At 35.8% G+C, this 19,025-nt stretch overlaps 1 protein-coding gene across 7 annotated transcripts in view; it reads right to left on the bottom strand.

Annotated features, from left to right (window-relative positions):
• Positions 1 to 19,025, bottom strand: part of PRUNE2 (prune homolog 2 with BCH domain) — a 257,591-nt gene that overhangs the window by 179,942 nt on the left and 58,624 nt on the right. For all 7 annotated transcript variants that reach the window (XM_082470766.1, XM_082470769.1, XM_082470768.1 and 4 more), the window contains exons 5-6: positions 8,319 to 8,471; positions 5,716 to 5,810 (exon numbers count right to left, since the gene is read on the bottom strand). In XM_082470766.1, coding sequence (XP_082326892.1) covers positions 5,716 to 5,810; positions 8,319 to 8,471 — 248 coding nt within the window. The remainder of the gene's footprint in view (positions 1 to 5,715; positions 5,811 to 8,318; positions 8,472 to 19,025) is intronic.

Raw genomic sequence — 19,025 nt, 5'->3', positions numbered from 1 at the left:
AGTTCGCGGCAATGATTGACAACTGATGACTTACTAGCAAACCCCCGAGCGGGCATCATATCCCAAGTAGTAAACACAGTGCTTGGGCAGAACAGACCCAGATTTTGGTCCCAGCTCTGTATTGGACAAATGATTTAACCTTTTTAGATTCCAATTTCCTCACCTCCAAGATGGAGATTGTGGCAGAGACTGGCTAATCATTCTTCAAACTGGTTCTTCTTCTTGGACATACAATTAGACTGCATTTCTCAGCCTCCCTGCAGTCAGATGCAACCATGTGACTGGGCCAATGAAATGTGAGCAGAAGTGACAGATGCTACGTTATGAAAAGATCCATAAAGCCTCCCACCTTTGGCCCTCCAAGCTCTTCTCCATCTTGAGAGACAGGATGGATGGAGATGCCTTGGGCAATCTTGGGAGCCACACGTTAAAGATGGTCTCTGAATCACCCCTGGCCACACAACCAGGAACACTAAATTGGATTTCGCTGCATGAGCAAAAAATGCATAAGTTATGTGTTGAGTCTTTGAGATTTGGGGTTTACCTGTTACTGCTGTTAGAGTTACCTTAACTAATACAGGGGTACTCAGAGCATCTCTACCTTATGGGGTTGCTGGGAAGATTAAAGAAGACAATGCTTGCAAGTTCTTACTCTACTGCCTGATACACAGTGAGCACTTGTCATCAAATGTTAACTCTGTCTTAGCAAGTAGGAGTTGGCAGCCCTGGACCCAAAAGGAAACAGAGGCAGTGGTTACACATATTTCCATTGGGTTAGCCAAACAGCTTTGAAAAATCACCTCCAGCATAAGCGTTAGGCATTTTGAAGAATATGCTAATCAAAAATAATATATACTTCCTCAAATATTACTATGCATCTTACGACAAAATAAGGTAGGTAAATACTCTAGAGGTATTTTCATCCTGAACTCCAAAAAACTCCAAGCTCAGACAATGAAAAATCATGTTTCACGCTTAAATTTGGTAAACCAGGTTTCATACTGGTTCGCTGAGTCTTAAATCACCTGTTACAATGGTTCAAAGATGCTTCACTGCCGCCTGCGTAAAAATGTTCACTTTCATTAGGGAGGAGTTTAACAGTGATCTTGGGAATCCATTCTGGTCCGTGCTCTGAATGCTAAGGGAAAAGGTTGGTAGGAGGGAAAAGGAGTTTTTCCCTCCTCAGTGTTCCAAGGTGCAGCTTGGCTGGTAATCGCTGTGCAGGGCATCCCATGTGTTCTATTCCAGGTTTCAAATAGCATAGTGTCTGGTCAGGAGGGGGCCCCAGAGAGAACACAGGCTGGAGCTATTTCCTCAGACTCCAGCTCTGAATAAAGGAGACAAAAATGTCAAGAATTGGAAATCCCCACTTTTCCTCACTTGAAGGAAATTGATTTAAAATAAAAACATGTGGGAGCGACAGATGAAATGTACTTAGCAGGCAATAGGTTCATTCATACAGTCTTATTATATGTTGAAGTCCTAACCTCCAGCACCTCAGAATGTGACTTTATTTGGAAATAGAGTCACTGCAGATATAATAGTTAAGATAAGGTCATCAGGGTGGGCCTTAATCCAATATGACTAATGACCATATGAAAAGGAAAAATTTGGAGACATGCATAGGGGGAAGATAATGTGAAAACAAAGGCAGAGACCAAGGTGGTACTTCTATAAGCCAAGGAATGCCAAAGATTGCCTGCAAACCACCAGAAGCTAGGAGAGAGGCATGGAACAGATTCTCTCTCAGCTTTCAGAAGGAACCTGTCCTGCCAATACCAGATCTTGGACTTCCAGCCTCCAGACTGTGACACAATAAAGGTATGTTGTTTAAGCCACACAGTGTGTGGTGCTTCGTTATGGCAGCAAACTGACACAGTATATATGTGGGAATAAATCATAACATGATTGGTCATAACAAAAGTGATCAAGTCAGTGCCTGGTTATTATTCTTCCTGAAGAAAGATGCTAATGACTTACAGCCTTTTGGGAAATGCTTAAAGGAGACGTAATAAACTTGGTGTTGGCAAGGGAACTATTCATGTGGTATTGCCATGAGCAATCTCATTTGCTTCATTGGCACCTTATTGGAATGGAAAGATTTGTCCCTTTCCCTTAACATCTAGACCTATTGCTTTACTAGGAGTAAAGTAGGCCCAGGATGTATAATCGCTCCATTCTGCTGGAGCGAATGGAGCATAAAGGCAAAATTTGTTCCAGTTAAGCATGTACTTTAATATCCATAAATTCTCTTCTTTTTTTCCCCTAAGGCTTTACTATTTAAAGTTTTTAACATAGATTTGGTTTTTGGCAACCTTCGTTTCTCTCTACTGGTTCCTCCACTAAAATGCAGAATTAGAACAAAATCAAAACCACCTGTGTCTCTTTCCTGATAATCAAATTGGCAAACAATGAAAACGGCACAAAGGATCAGGTACAACCATAATGAAAGAAGTGGATTCCTATATGTGGTGTGTATGCCCCACAGGATGTGTGCTATATCCAGACTCAGAATGAACCGGAGGCCCTGTGAAATGGGACTGCAGTTATCTTTTCCATGGGCCTAGCTTCCAAGTCCTCTCTGCAAGAACTAGCCCTCTGGCCATGCTTCTGATATGGCCATTTTTTTATCTACTGCTTTTCAAGGTCACACTCATTCTGACCTCACATATTGAACAAAGCACTGAAACTCAGTACTACAGTAATAATTTATTTTCGATGGTAGATTTTCAATAACCCATATAACCTTAATTAGAACAACTATCATTTGTGAGATATACTACAATAAAAAGGAGAGACAAAAGGTTTAGTTGCTTTCTCTTTATAACGTAGAGGGCCGGAGTGAACCCATCTGTCAAAGGCAGTGGTTTCTACCACCCAAACCAGTGCTTCCCTCTGAAGGACATTCTATATATGTTGCAAGGAGACAAATTCTTCTTATTTTCTCAATATTTCCACCCAAGAAAATTAACTGGGTCATTAGGTAAATAAAAGCCATGACACATACAACTGTGGAGTTGCAAAGGGCCATTGAAAATGTAAGGAATCCTCTTTCCCATTGCCCTGACATCACGCAGAACTTCCAGTTGATTCCTTCCAGTGACAAGTAACCCATTCGAATTTTGGACTGCTGGATAAGCAGTTGTACTGATAAATATGTGGGCCATATTTTATCTATCTGATCTCAGCCTTCAGCTACAGTTGAAACCGATTGGAAGGAAACAAAGTAAATTGACTTGGATGCATAGCTAGATGGCTTTGCTTTCCTAGCTGACTTACTTAAATTTAACAGAAAATGAAAATCAGATATCAAAGGAACAAATGGCAACACCAACGTGTATTTGTATTAACCAAGTACCTACTATGTCCCCAGCACTGTGCCAGGAAATCAAAGGGAGATAGAAGTCAACAATACCATCTTTATCCCCAATTAACTTAAAATATTGTCTAACCACGATTAAATATTTGAAACAAGTTCAAAATTAATGGAAGATATAGCATATATTTAAGCCTAAGTTGGTCAATTTTGCAAGTGGTAATAGAAAATGGAGAATTTCTACAAGTCATCATGAAGTAGCTAGGTCTTGACCATGCTTTAAAGGACAAGTGAGATTTAGAAAGTCACAGGAACTAAGAAAATTTCTTTCTTGAAATATATCTAGATTTAAAGGGCTATTAGACAGCTGTTCCAAAACACACAAAATAAGACAGGGGGAATTCTGTCATTATTTTTAAATGGGAATGGGAAAGGAATATTGAAATATAATCAAATATAGATAGAGATTGTAAAAACGCCACTGTATCATAGGATGATCTATGGAGAAAACCAAACTCTGCCCTTAACTTGGGGATTTTTCCAACTAAAAGATTAAATAAATAGTGTACATTTTCTCTCTCAAAGAAAATATGCAATGTTATTAAGGAGTTCCTTCTCCATTTCTCAGTTATCTTTAATATCCCTGTTATGCACAAGTGAAAAGCTCTCATTCAGCTGATTAGAGTTTAATATGTGTACCTTTCTTTATATGTATAAATGTCCTTCTCCCTCCTCCCAGAAGATCATATAGCTCTTCCAGAGATGTACTTAGCCGCCTGATTAATTACTGGCCCTCTATGTAAATTACTGTCAAAATTAAGATGATTTTTTATCACTTATTCAACTTGATAAACATTTACAGTTTAACATATCTGACAGAGCCATTTGTATACCCCTATAATATAAATGAAGGTACATTAAAGCTACAGTAAGTCTATAATAATAATAATAGCCTTAAAATAATTTGCTAACTACAGACAGTTCCCTAAGCAATTACAAGATGCTCTATGTTAATTTAGAAAGGAATTCCAAACAAGGCATTTAAAACCTAATAAGATGCCATTAAATGAAGGGAGATGGGAGGGGGAAAAGAGAAAGAAAACCCTAAGGCCTGAACTGGTAGAAATGATTCTCAAAGCTACTGACCCTTGCAAGATCCATGTCTTCCTTGGATTTCTAGAAACAAAGCAGATTTCTAATTGAAGGTGATTATCTACTTACTACATCCCAAATTGCATGTATTTCTTGTATTGAGTCACATCATCGTCTAATTACATGGAACATTTATCAATTCAAAAGTCCACAGAAACAGTTGAGTTTCTATATGCAATGAGAACGTGGTCTGTAAACTATGAGGCACTATATCACCACCAAGTGTGAGTATCTTTAGCGACAACACTCTGCCTCTTGGTACTCAGATGGACGTACAAGCCGAACTACGATATCAAAACACCTAGGAACAACTTTACAAAGAAATCACAGAAAAAGGCACCTGGTTTGCTCTTGGGTTTTCCGAGGCATGGACACCCCTATGCGTGCCTGCTATACCCTAGAAATATACACAGTGATACAGTCACCATTACCACAAGAAAAATAAAAAGAATAGCAACATACAGTTCTAAAATCTAAAAGACAAAAGGCCTATAAAGCAATTTTTATCTCCATAAACTTGACTTGAGAGTTCAGTGCCTCAATCAAAGGTGGATCGCTTGATCAAGGTAACATAACAGTAAAAAATACTCAGACTCCTGCATGGCATAAATGTGCCTCTGTAAAATATAATTCCCATTAGTTAGGTTAATTAAGATTAACATTTAAGTCACTGAAAAGCCCCAAAGTAGACAAAAGACAATTTACCAAGGAAACATACAAAGTCAAGAGCTGCATTCACTTTGAATCATTCATTTAACAGATTGGAAGGAGGGTCTTATTAATACTTGAGTCGTCACCATTGATTATCAAAATGACATGGATCCAAATTGCTTACAAAAGCCAAAGGACAACTTGGTTTCTTAGAACAGATCTATGGACAATGCAGGGTAGTGCACAGAAAAAGGAAGTGAATCTAATCACATGTAAAATCATTGTTATTAAACAGGATATACATATACATACACATACATGTATACATATGTGATTACGTTTTAGGTTTTGTTTTACTGAGATGAATGAAATGGCACTCATCTTGGGAATCCAGGTTTGGCATTTTTCATTGGTTTAGCATAGTGTTTTCACCCAAAATAATAACCCGTATTCCTAGTCAAATATATCACAAAGAAGCAAATATATCACAGCAAAGGACTAATACTAACTTATGCAATAGAGAGAATCGTATTCCATTTTCTCAGAATGCAATTGTGTGAAATCTGTCATTGCCGAAAAAGCTTTCCCACCCTTACCTCCAGGGTCATGTTCACGCTACTAATGGCCACTTTTATTTCTCCATCTGAAAGTTCCTTCAGATTCTTCAGCATTGTCTGTTCAATACTTAAACCTGTGGATAAGAGAAAAAAACAATATGTTATACTTGGGGAACATTTTTGGTAATATCAAGAGATTATCTAAAGAAGTCACCCTTTTAATTTCAGTATTTCCCCTCTCATATTTCTTTTAACCATAATAAACACACATATAAGGCAAAAATCACATTACTGACAATGTTTGCATCAGTTAGGATCCCAGCAGGAAATAGCATTCACCCCTCAGGATGCAAAAGAAGATTCTTTAATGGCAGGACTCTTACAGAGATGTGGGTGGGACTGAGAAAACTAATAAAAGATAGTGAGGCATCCGGAGACTAGCAGAGGTTCAAAGGAGGGAAACAGGGATCTGGAACAGTAGAAGAGGGGCTGCCGGAAACTTAGCACCAAACAGGAAGGGAGCAGGGAAGAAATATTACAGCCTCTTCTCCTTCCTTTGACTCCCACGCCCCATATGTTTCTAACTCTTCCCATGGACCAAATCCAACCAGAAACCAGTAATCTTCAGGGGAGCCCAGAAGATCAAATACTCAGAGGTCAGACTCTGGAAGCCCATAGCAGACAAAAGCAGAGAAGGGAAGGGGAGGAGGTAAAAAAAAACTAGCATAACCAAGCAAATAACCAAATAATACCTAAGAAGGCCACAATTTGCTTTCAGGATGCATTAAGGTGAGCCTCCATGTTTTCAACTGTAATTTTACTCAAAATGCACTTTATAAATATGACCCATAAAACTATCATAATTAAGTTGGTCACCCTTGTAATAGACTCTGGCAATAGGAGATACAGGATTTCTTAAATGATGGGAGGAATAATCCAGAAGGGATAAATTATCCAGAACTGCATAGTTTTAGCTGACCAATGTGCTTCAATAAAATTTATCACGGAAAAACAGGAAAGGCTCTGGCTTAACAATGAATTCTCACCCTAGGTTATTATATCAGATTAGGCCTAAACTCTTGAGAAGAAGACTTAAAATAAAGGCCAGTAAAGCACGTATCTCCTACCCAGATGCATATTAAGACAGCAGAGTCAACTACTTGCCCTTCCAACTTAGAACACTATCAATCACAGCAGTATGGGGAAACAGATATGTACTAAATATTTTTCTTCGACTTCAAGATTGGAAGGCTTCAATCTATCATACTACAGCGTAAAATGATTTATAGAATATATAGTGACATTAAAAGTTTGGTCTAATTTTGAAAATGAATGACAAAATGCATACCATCATGCAGCTATACATCCACGTACATCACGTGCACATGCACAAGAGCATATATAACAGAAGGTGTGGCAGGTACGTCAGTGCCCCGTCCACATTTCCTCAGACTTTCCCAGTGCAGCGCCCTCAACCACTAGCACCTGCATCTCTTTTCCTGAGGGCTTTGTCTGGCTGCCAGAGCCCACCCTGGGGGAATTAACAGTCCCTGGGACTAAGTAGACCTCAACATTCCAGTGGTATGCTCGTAACAAAACCTGAGTTGTAGCGTTCATTTCTGTGTTGTCAATACTTCTACCATGGCTGATTTCAACCTGCCAACCCAACATCAACCCACTCACAAAATTCCTGAAAATTTAACAATCAGCTCTCGGAGCTCTGATAAACAAGTTACAACATGCCACTGCACACGTCGGGTAGGAAAACTCTGCGGTGCAATTTTACACTCTTTCCAGAGTTCCCTAGTGGGATGAAGGCCTGGTTTCCCACAAAGCTAACTTGCTTGTTAAAGCGCTCCGTGCCCTATCAGTGTTTTCCGGGATCACCTCCCAAATAAATTGCTTTGCCTCAGGCTCTGCCCCGAGGGATCCCGAACTAAGGGAGAAAGCTATGCACCTTAAAGATAGACTGTCTGGGTTTAAATCCTGGCCTGGCCACTTCCTAGCTGTGTGTGTGATGATGGGAAAGCAAAGATGCCTTTCTGTGCTTCAGTGTTCTTATCTGGAAATCAGGGATAATAAATAATTCCACCTGACAGGGTTGTCGCAAGGACTCTAATTCATGCAAAGTTACACCATCAGAACCTTGTACATATTAGGCACTTAATGAACTATAGCTATTATTATTATTATTATTAAACAATTGATCCAGGAAATCCACTCTCTTGACAAAGCCTAGACTTACAGAACACTTTTATCTGCTTAAGAGTCTTTTCTCTTATTTTTTTCTAAAATTAATTGATTGATGAAATCCCATTGTGCTTGACATTGCTCCTGCCACATTCTCAAAATAGAACCCTCTCAGCACAGGGATTTCATGTAATGATGCATCTGGGGTGCCCATTAGATGCATGGATTAACCACACATCCAGACACGAAGGTCTCAGAGGAAAGCCTGCAGTACAGACTGTCTGCTTCCAGATGAGTCAACACGGTATGCCTGAAAATCTTCCACAAGCTCCAACAACAGGGAAGAACGTGAAGGCGCACTCAAATTCACCTCCCGGGGCCCAGTAACACTCCACATCACAAACCATCCCTCCTCAGCAGCTGAGACAGAGCTGGGGGACAGAGTCACTCACCCTGAGCACTGAATTGGGTCTCCTGCAGGACGTTGATAATGTCATCTCTTGGAGGTAAGCGAGGAAATTTTTCTTCCAGGATAGAAAGAATTTCCTCCTGCTTCTCTGAGATCTTCTTGGGTTCCATGGCCATCCACTTGAAAAGGATGCTACCTGAAAGGCATGAATAAAATCGCCTTTAAACTTTCCAGTCAAGCCAGGATGGGGCCCAGAAAAATAAATGTCTTCTGGTCTCTCCATCTCTGCTTCTACTTCCAGATTCCAGATTCTTGCCTGGGTCTCATTGTGTAACATTCAAGAGACAGTTTTTAGAAAACCCTTCAGATACTGTCTGTCCTGCCTCATTGTTCTCTGAGTATTAATCCCAACAACTGAAATGACTATAGCACACTTTATGGCAGAGTTATACATAAAGGAACAAAATCTGTCTCTTTCCCCCACCCCACACAGATACACAAAAGTGATAAACATTGGTTTTAAATGATTTCAGAATGGGAGTTAATGATAAACTATTTAAGGATATTAAATATGATTTAATATTTCCCTTTAATAATCTCTTTGAGAGATCACAGAGAAGATTGTTTCCACTCATCATATTGCTGATTTCACATAAGAACTTCCTCCTTTTAAAAACTAAATGAAGGGAGATCAGCTTGGTGCTTTGTGAACACCTAGAGGGGTGGGATAGGGAGGGTGGGAGGGAGACGCAAGAGGGAGGAGATATGGGGATATATGTATATGTATAGCTGATTCACTTTGTTATAAAGCAGAAACTGACACACCATTGTAAAGCAATTATACTCCAATAAGGATGTTAAAAAAAAAATTAAATGATTTCATAGCCTCAATGTCAGCACCAAAGGAATCTGATAAGGTAGTGAACCTCAAATCCACTCCCAATCTTCCAGGTACCACACAGTTTTGAAGTTATTTACTAATATCTAATTATAAGGATTCATAAACTGGCTCTAAATCACGGGTTTCGATTACAAAGTGATTTGATAATACAAATGACTGACCTCTCACAAACTCCTGGAATTTCTATGCATAATCTCACCTTGAAAGGGAGGAGTTACCACCTGCCACATCTCCTTCCCCTGCATCCTGAGGCCAGACTAACACAGAGTCATGGGGGAAATGGAAGTTTTGCTTAATGATGAATGATTAAACTCTCTAAAAATCCTCAAACTTATTGATTAATCAGGCTGTCACCATCTCTCTAGCTTTCAGTGTGGCCTAAATGATAATATAGGGGGAAGGAAAATAAAGAAAGTGGTAAGAATGTAAAAGGAGAAATGAAGTAATGAGTGAGGGAAAACTATGGTACATAATCTTGCCATCTACCTGGAGATCTATAGAACCTAGAGAATAGATACACGTTCACCATTAAAAATCCTGAAAAATCCCAAGCAAGTCATCTGGCCTCTCTGTTCCTATTTGCCTATTTTAAAAATAGAAATAATACTGCTTTCCCAGCTTATAAGGTTATATACTAAAAATCAATAAATGTAAACATCATAATGAAAAATAAATACTGCCAAACACATTTAAAATATCTCATTCATTCATTCATTCCTTTAGCAAAGAACTACTGAACACCTATTATAAGCCAGGCACTGTGCTAGATGCTAATGATTCATGACTGGACTAGAGCTAGCCTTGCCCCTTGAAGCTTATAGTAGTTTAGGAGATACAAAGAAATAAACACATAAATTTTCAATATAAGGGGGATAAGAAATATTGCTGAGGAAATACACAGTACTCTGAATCTAGGCAAGAATTTAGGAGTCAGAAAAGGTTTCCTAGAGAATGAGTTAATAAGCTAAGCTGAGATTTGAATGATAACTAGGAACTTAAGGCGAAGGCAAGGTAAAAGGGACATCATGACCCAGGTAGAGCATATGCAAAGGCACTGAGGTGGGAGAGGATTTGGCCAGTTCAAGAAATGGAAAGAAATTAACTAGAACTAGAGAGTACAGTCTTAAAGAAAAATTTTTGAAACATCAGGTTGGAGAGGTAAACAGGGCTCAGGTCCTGAAGGGCCTTTCAAGCTATCTTAAAATTTGTCTTTCATATTCTAAGGGAAATGGAGAGTCACTAGGATTTTAAGCAGGGAGAGGCAACATGCTCGAATTTATATTTTATAAGACTCACTCTGGCTACCATGAGGAAATGAATTAGACAAGGCATACTGGGAGAATCAGAAGGCTGTTTTAGATGAGAACTAAAGAAGGAGCAGTCAGTATGAAGGGAATTGAACAGATTCAAGGAAAATTATCATTTAAAGATGGGGCAGGGAGTAGCCAACTGGATTCTGAATATACCCTTTGGTCTGACAATTCTGACATAAAACCTGAAATATAAGGATGATTTTTACACTCTTTGTTAAGGCAATGGTGAATCTAAATTCAAAAAAGATCTTCATACGTTTGCCAGATTACTTGTTCCAAGAACAAGGAGAAAATCTAGATAAATTTTTTGGGAAAAATCTGTGAAGGCATCAGAGAGTTACGCAGGTGACTATCTTAGAAGCTACAATACTGGAGAGAAAGTAAGTGCAAAGAGGTAAACCCAACATTTGATGTTGCTTTTCCCCTCTGAGTGTTTGCTAATTCATATTGTAGCCAATCAGCTGAGAAGATTAGCAGATCTAACAGCAGTTTCACAGGAGTAGGGAGACAAAAATTGGAGCTTAGAGCTCTCCACAGAGGAATCTTAAATATCCCAGGTTTTGAGATGAGATCCCTGGAGAGAATGTCCCCACATCCTGGCATAAAGATTGGAAAAATACGGTCTGCAGGGCAAATATGACTTACTGCCTGTTTTTATAAATAAAGTTTTATTGGAACACAACCACACCCATTAATTTACATATTTTTCATGGATGTTTTTGTGCTTTAATGACAGGGTTGCATAGTTGCAACAGAGACCACAGACCTGCAAAGTCTAAAATATTTACTATCTAATCCGACACAGAAAAAGTTTGCTGAGTCCTGCCTGTAAGAAAAGGGTGAAGCAAAAATAGACCAGTCTTCGTGAAGCCTGAAATCCTGATTTGAATCAGCTCAAACACAGAATAGATTAAGTTTATCTGACACTCTTCTAACTGCCTTTGAGGTGCAAAAGTAAATCCTCTCCATAGCAAAGGAATTTCATCATCTATAGCATCATCTCTACATTTTGCATATACATATTCAGCATTCAGTAAAAAATTACCAAGCATAAAGGAAATATAAACAAATGAATGGAAACTCCAGAGGAAAAAACTCTTGAGAAAAAGAATGGAAACAGAATCGGGGGAATAAAAAATTAGCTGGAGAATTATAGAAGAGAATTAGAATCTATAAATAAAATGTGCAAAAGAAATTTTAAAGCTATAAATTTAATAACTGAACAAAAATATCTGTAAACAACAGATTATAGCAAGGAAAAAGTTAACGAATTGAAAAATATCTTAGAAGAAAATATCCACACTGACGCATGGAGAGAAAAATGGATAAAAATATAGAGATGAGCATAAGAAACATAGGTGACATAGAAAAAAGGTCTAAGATATATGTAATAGGAATTCCCCTTGGAAAGGAGAGAGAAAAATGGGCTGAAACAATATTTGAAAAACAGTGGTCAATCATTTTTCAAAATTAATGAAAGATACTACTCTAATACTCGAGATAAATTATGAACCCAAATCAGAATAAATACAAAGAAAAACACCTCTAGGCACATGACAGTGAAACAGCTAAAAATTACAGAGGGAAAAAGTTTTAAATCAGAGAAAAAGAAATATATTACTGTCAAAGGAACTACAATAAAACTGAGAGCTAATTTCATCTAAAATGATGAAAATCAGAAGACATTGGAATTACAGCTTCAAAGTGCTGATACAAAATAATTGCTGATGTTGAATTCTATACTGAAATATAAGAAAACAATGAAGGCAAAATAAAGACATTTTCAGAAATATAAACTGGAAGAATTTGTCACAAGAAGAACCCACACTAACAAAACAGTAAAGGCAGAGGGAAATTATTATAGATGGAAGCAAAGAAATGCAGGAAGGAAAGAACACTGGAGAATATAAATATGTGGGTAAGAATAAATCAATATTCACTGTATAAAACATTTATAATATGGAGTTTAAAATATATGTGTAATTAAAATACATTTCAAAAAAAATAAAGAAAATCTTAGTAAAAAAATAAAATAAAATACATTTCAATAATAACAAATTGCAGAATGAACTAAGTAGAGATAAATTGCTCTAAGGCTCTTGGATGATCAGACAAGTGGCAAAAATATCGATTTATAAGAGATTTTAATGGTATTTTGTAATCTTTATTATAACGCTAAAATAATTTTCTAAAAAAGAATTCATAACTAATAAGCTAATGGAAGGAAATGTAATAGTAAAAATCCTTATTTAGTGTAATAGCAGTAAAGAAATGAGAGGAAAAGGGGAAAACGTGAGATAAATAGAAAACAAATAGCAAAATGACAAATTAAACCCAAATGTTAGAGTAATTATATTAATGTAAAGAGACAATTAGTGTTCAGTGGGTATAGAGTTTCAGTGTTGCAAGACGAAAAAGTTCTAGAGATCTGTTGCACAATAATGTGAATATGCTTAACGCTACTGAACCGTACACTTAAAAATGTTTAAGATGGTAAATCTAATGTTATGTGTTTTTTACCAACAACAAACAAGTAAACAGACAAAGTACTTCCATTAAAAGACAAAAATTATGAACCTGAATTTTAAAAACTACAATAGCAATATACTGTTTACAAGAGCACACCTTAGATATAATGGTATTGAAAAACAAAGTAAAATAGAAAAAGATGTAACATTGATATAATATACTATTATTAGATAAAGTAGACTCTGACAAGAAGAATTACTTGAAATTAAGACAAATATGTATTTATTATTAAAGATTCAACCGTCAGGTAGATACATCAATCCTAAATTTATATGAGCTAATAACATTACCTAATAGCTTCTAAATATGTAAAACAAAAATTGGCAAAACTGGATGAAGAATGAGATAAAAACACAGTCTCAGTGGGAAATTTTGCACACACATCTCTCAGCAACTCTAAGAACCAGCAGGAAAAAAAATTTGTAAATATGTAGAATATTTGAGCAACATGAGTAACAAAGTTGACCTAATTAACATAAATTGAACATTGTTATCAACAATGGCAGACTATACTTTCTTTTCTAATACAAATGAGACATTAACCAAAATTAACTACCTGTTGAGACAAAAAAATCAAGCCTTAACAAATTTCAAAGGATTACAATCACATAGTTATATTCTATGGCCATCAGGAAAATAGTCTAAAAATCAGTAATAAAACAAAACTAGAAAATTTCCAAATGTTTGAAAAATAAACAATGCACTTCTAAATAACTCATGGTAAAAGAAGAAATTACAGCATAAATTACAATATATTTTAATTGAATGATAATGAAAATATGACATTTAGATTTGTAAGATGCAACTAAAGTTATGCTCTGAGGAAGTTTTATATCCTCAAAAGCATAAGATGTTAAAAAAAACTGACAAATTCAACTAAAAAAATGTATAAGGAAGGATATAATAAAGGTAAGAGCAAAACTTAAAGACACAGGAAAGAAACGTATACAGAAAATAAAACAACAAATTGATGCTTTGAAAAGACTAACAGTTTTTTAAAACTGTTCAAGAAAAAAAGAGAGAGAAGAATGGTAGAAGGTATAATTTTCCAGTATTAGGAATGAAGTGTGACATACTACAGATTCTAATGACATTAAAAGATAAGTACAATGTTAATAGATTTTAAATTTTAGAGGAAATGGACATTTCTGGAAAAACTCAACTTGCCAAATCTGGCAGGAAAAGAAATTTAAAATCTGGATGGTTTTGTATTTATTTTAAAATAAATCCATAGTTTATAGCCATAGTTCCACACATTTAAAAAATACTAATTTTACACAAATTCTTCCAAAGATTAGAAAGAGAAAACACTTCCCAACTTATTTTCTGAATCCAGAATAATCTTCATACCAACACTCAACAGAAACATTACAAGAAAGAAGTAGAGGCAGGCCTCTCTCATAAACGTAGTTGCAAAAAAGTTTTTTAAAGCTAGTCCCAAATCAAATTAGCAATATATAATAGGATATTGTATTGTCACCAAATAGGGATTTCCTAGGAATTAAAGGACAAGTTAACATTCAAAAATTAATTAATATAATTCACCATACTAATAGAAGAGAAAAATCAAATGACCACTTCAGTAGATGTCAAGTAATGAAACTACTTGATAAAATCCAAGATTTAATCATATAAAATCTCAGCCAAGTGGAAATAGAAGGCAATTTCCTTAATTTGATGAAGGGCATTTGTAAAAACCAAATAAGGAAAGCAAACATTATATTTAACTGTGAAATATTGAAAGACTTCCACCTCGAATCAGGAATGAGACAAAGATGCCTGCTATTTCTATTTCTATTTAACACTTCAATGTGAATCCTAGTCCAGAGAAATAACACGGGTAAAAGAAGCAAAAGTATAAAGAAAGAAAAGGAAGAAATAAAAACTGACTTCTTCATAGATGGTATGTGTATGAACTTACAAATGAAAATACAAATGAATTATTCATTAATACAAATGAATGAATTAATTAGTAATACAAATAGTAATAGTAATACAAATAAACTTAAAATAGTAAACAAATTTTGCAAGGTTGATGGATATAAGGTCAATAATACAACCCTTGTATTTCTATAAGCAATCATGAACAATTAGAAAATCAAATTTAAATTAAAAAACTGTAATAGCATCAAAATATAAATATTTAGGAATAAACTTCACAAAAATGTGCCTGGCTTACAGTCAAATCAAGAATCCAATTTCTTCAATTTGGGGATCTTAATTTTAAAATACATAAAAAGGCAGTATTCAGAAATTAATCTAACAGATATTGCACTAAACAGAATCCTACACAACAATTCAATGAAAAGAAACTTCTGACATTATAATTAGGTTTACCTTGACAATTAAAAAGGAGAAGATGTTCTGATGTAAGTAGGAAAAAAATAACTCCAAAAATGGTCACCATACTGAGTTGTTTTTACTGCAGACGAAAGGCTATGGCCCAACTTTATCCAAGAGACTCATCTATAGCAAATTTTTCTACTTCACTTTAGAGACCCATTTAGTGACATACTTAGTTAAATATCAGTATCAGGATGTGGAGCAGCCAAAGGCACCTCTTCACAAAATCAAACCTATTTTTGGCATAAGAGTTGACTTAACTTCCAGCAAATTCAGCAGAACTAAAAAATACTTAAATCCATATACATGTACCCAAATGCATCCCAGCTATTCACAGGCCACTGGGGATTAACGACAAGCAACAGAGAAAGCAATTATAATAAAATAGTAACAAACATTTCATTCCATCAGAAAAAAAAACCAACCACATATTCTTTGTTCAAAAGAATAGAGAAGTGAAGGACCTCTTGCCAAAAGCAACTGCAGTGCATTAATATTAAATATGATCTAATGAAGTCAGAAGTTGTTTGGGGAAATCATTCACCACAGTCAAGGCATATTCTGCATGATAAATTCTTAGCAGAAAAGAAGGGATTTTAAACCTCTTTCCTGTTTCACCTGGGATCATTTTCTTTTTCATACTGAAACAAAAAAAATTAAAGGATGAATAATAGAGAGGGGCGCGAAGGGAGAAGGAAGGAGAAAAAAATAGAAAATACAACTTAGCTTATATTTTTGCCTGAACAGTGATAAAAAGGGAGCATATTATTCAAGTGCTTAGTAATCTTATAAATTTAAAATGTCTGAATTTAAGAATAAAATTTATCTTTATATGGCAAAAGAAATAATTAACACTCTAAGGTTGAGGAAATATTCTGGTTTTATATCTTGCAGAAAAAATAATTTCTTTCCCCTTCCCCCAACACAGGCCATCCCTCTTCCTAAGCAAAACAGCCGCTTAATTCCTTTCGGACTTTGTAACCATTTTGGGAGATGGATGATTCACTCTTTGGGCAAGAGAGAAAAAAAAAAAAAGAAAGAAAAAAATCTGGCTCTGTTCCTTTCCTATTTTACCTCCTTAAAAGGATCTTTTTGAAGCTGTTAATCTAGGCTACGAAAATAGCACGCAACAATTCTTTATTAAAGTTCAAATGGAATGACCAACAGAAGGAGAGAGTTGTTTCTTTAAAACCTAGGGCATAGTTTTTCCACGTCCTAAGCTAAGAACAATTGCTGTTATCTGTTTCACTATTCAAGTTGTGGCTCTGTCAAGGCCTTATACACATAAACATGAAAGGCCGGGTGAAGTGTGGTTTTGATGGAAACCTGCCTGGTAATCAGTGGCTGCAATCTCATCATTGCCAGCTGGTTCTGGGAAGCACACACACACATATGTGGGCACACGAACCCCCAATGCGATGATTCAGCAATTTAATGGACCTTAAATTTGGCAATTACCCTCTAGTAAACATTTCTGCAGGAAATAAAAGAATACAGGTTGAGGAGTCTGGCAGGTCTATAATTTTTTGCTTTTGGTACAAACCCAGGGCATAACCAAACACCAACTTTAGGCCACCATGACTGTATAATGTGACTTTTAGATAGAACAGGTTGCAGCTTGTTTGAAAATGATAATAAAATCTTAGAAGCAGGTACTAGGAGGGAGAAAGTAGGAAGAGGAGGAGGAGATGAAAAGAAAAGTCAGAAGAAAAGAAAAAAACCAAAGAAACAAGAACCACAACAGCAAAAACAGAGATGGGAAGGGGATGAAAAGACACATTTCCAAAAATCAGGGTTACTTACGATCTCATCTGAATGAGCACATTCTTTTCTTAGACAAATAATTTCTTACACAAATAATTAGAAAGTAATCTCCGTAAGTAAATCTATGCCTTTTCAGATGAAAGCGAAGCTAATGATCTGTATTCTGAAATTTCTAAGTTTGAGGTATGTCCTACTAAAAGACAACAGCAAGACCTAGCTATTGTTAGAAGTATTAATTCAAGAAAACACAAATTATGTCAACTTCGTTAAATCCCCTACGGAGCCTGAACACACATTAGCCATGGCTGGGTCACCTGTTGACATTTATCCATAACTCTCCTGCCAAGGTCCATATGATAGCATGACAGGGGAGATTATTAGATAAACACAGCAGGTTATTTCTACACTGGCAACTTGATACCTACTTCTGATAAGTATACAAACGATCTTTTAACAGCGTCCATAATAATCAGGTTCTATCTCCATGTTTGAATAGAGTATTATCCCATAATGCAAACATTTTGATATACAGCTACAGCAGTGAGTATAAGACTACAAAAGATTCCAATATGACTGATTTTAAGTATTAATATCCTGTATTTAGAGAAAAATATCAGCATGTATAGAAAAGAGATTTGGAACAGGAAATAAGGTCACTAGACAAGATGAAGCTGATTAAAACCATCCCCATACGCTGACTGAGGAGCAGAAAGTGTGTGATGCACTCTGCCCAGCTCCTGTATAAAATGCTGTTACATATGTGAAAGTTGGAGGATGCCTATGACTATTAGGTGTCTTTTCAAGAAGACTGACATAAGGAAAAAATGTTAGACTTCGATATTCTTTTAATAAGGAACTGGTATATGTGTTTGTTTTAGTGATAATATGAATTTTACAATTAATTATATTTCTATTTTTTCATTGACTCCAGGAAGCTCATATTCAAACTTTCAAACAGAACACCACTTTTACTCCTCCAAATTTATTTATTTGTATGTTTCCTGACTCTGACCCTTTTTTCTGTTTTGTTATATTTACATGCATTTTTGTAAGCCACTTCAAATATTCTGTGGAAGAAGAAAGGACACAAAAAATAAAATAAATAAATAATAGATGAATAGATGATAGATAACTGACCTATGCAAATAGATACTACATTTAATATAAATATAGAGATCTGATAACAACGAGAGTGTATACTCTATGATTCCATCTATATAATATACAAAACAGACAAAAACCAATCTCTAGTGTTATGGGGGACACATAGGGGTGGTAAAATTTAAAGAAAAGCAGGAAAGTGTGTGCCGTAAAAATCAGAATATTGGTTACCCTTACTTAGTTAGAGAGGGAGTGAGTGGTAACGGGGAGGGACACAAAGCGGTCATCTTGTTCTACTTCTCTACCTGGTTAATTGTTAAAAGGGTGTCCCTTTTGTGATATTTCACTGAGCTGTATATTTATATTTTTATATTTATGTTTTGTATTCTTTTCCATGCATGTACTATACTCCATGAAAGGCTTAAACTTATACATATAAAATGGACAACCAAAAGATGAAAATAAAAACAAATGTTTGCAAAATACAAAAACAAGGATTTCTAAAAGCTAAAAAAGTAGGGGGTTATTACTGGAAGAAACAATGTTCAAATTCCGGACATTAAGAATATTGTAGGGGTGGGCTGGAATGAAATGGAAATTACAATATCATAGTACCAATTAAATCAATATAGTCATAAAAACAGAAACTATATAAACAATCTTGCAAAATTCATTTTATGACAGGATTTATTGAGGGTCTATTATATGACAGGCACTGTTCCAGGCACCAAAGATAAGAACAGTGGAACAGTAGGCTCCATCTTTTGCTCATTAAGGAACACACAGAAAATTAGTTTTT

Source organism: Balaenoptera physalus (assembly GCF_965194825.1).
Source record: "Balaenoptera physalus genome assembly, chromosome: 7".
In the NCBI taxonomy this organism is placed as follows: Eukaryota; Metazoa; Chordata; class Mammalia; order Artiodactyla; family Balaenopteridae; genus Balaenoptera; species Balaenoptera physalus.
The sequence above is the reverse complement of the archived record's forward strand: the minus strand, read 5'-3'. Positions and strand labels throughout refer to the sequence as shown.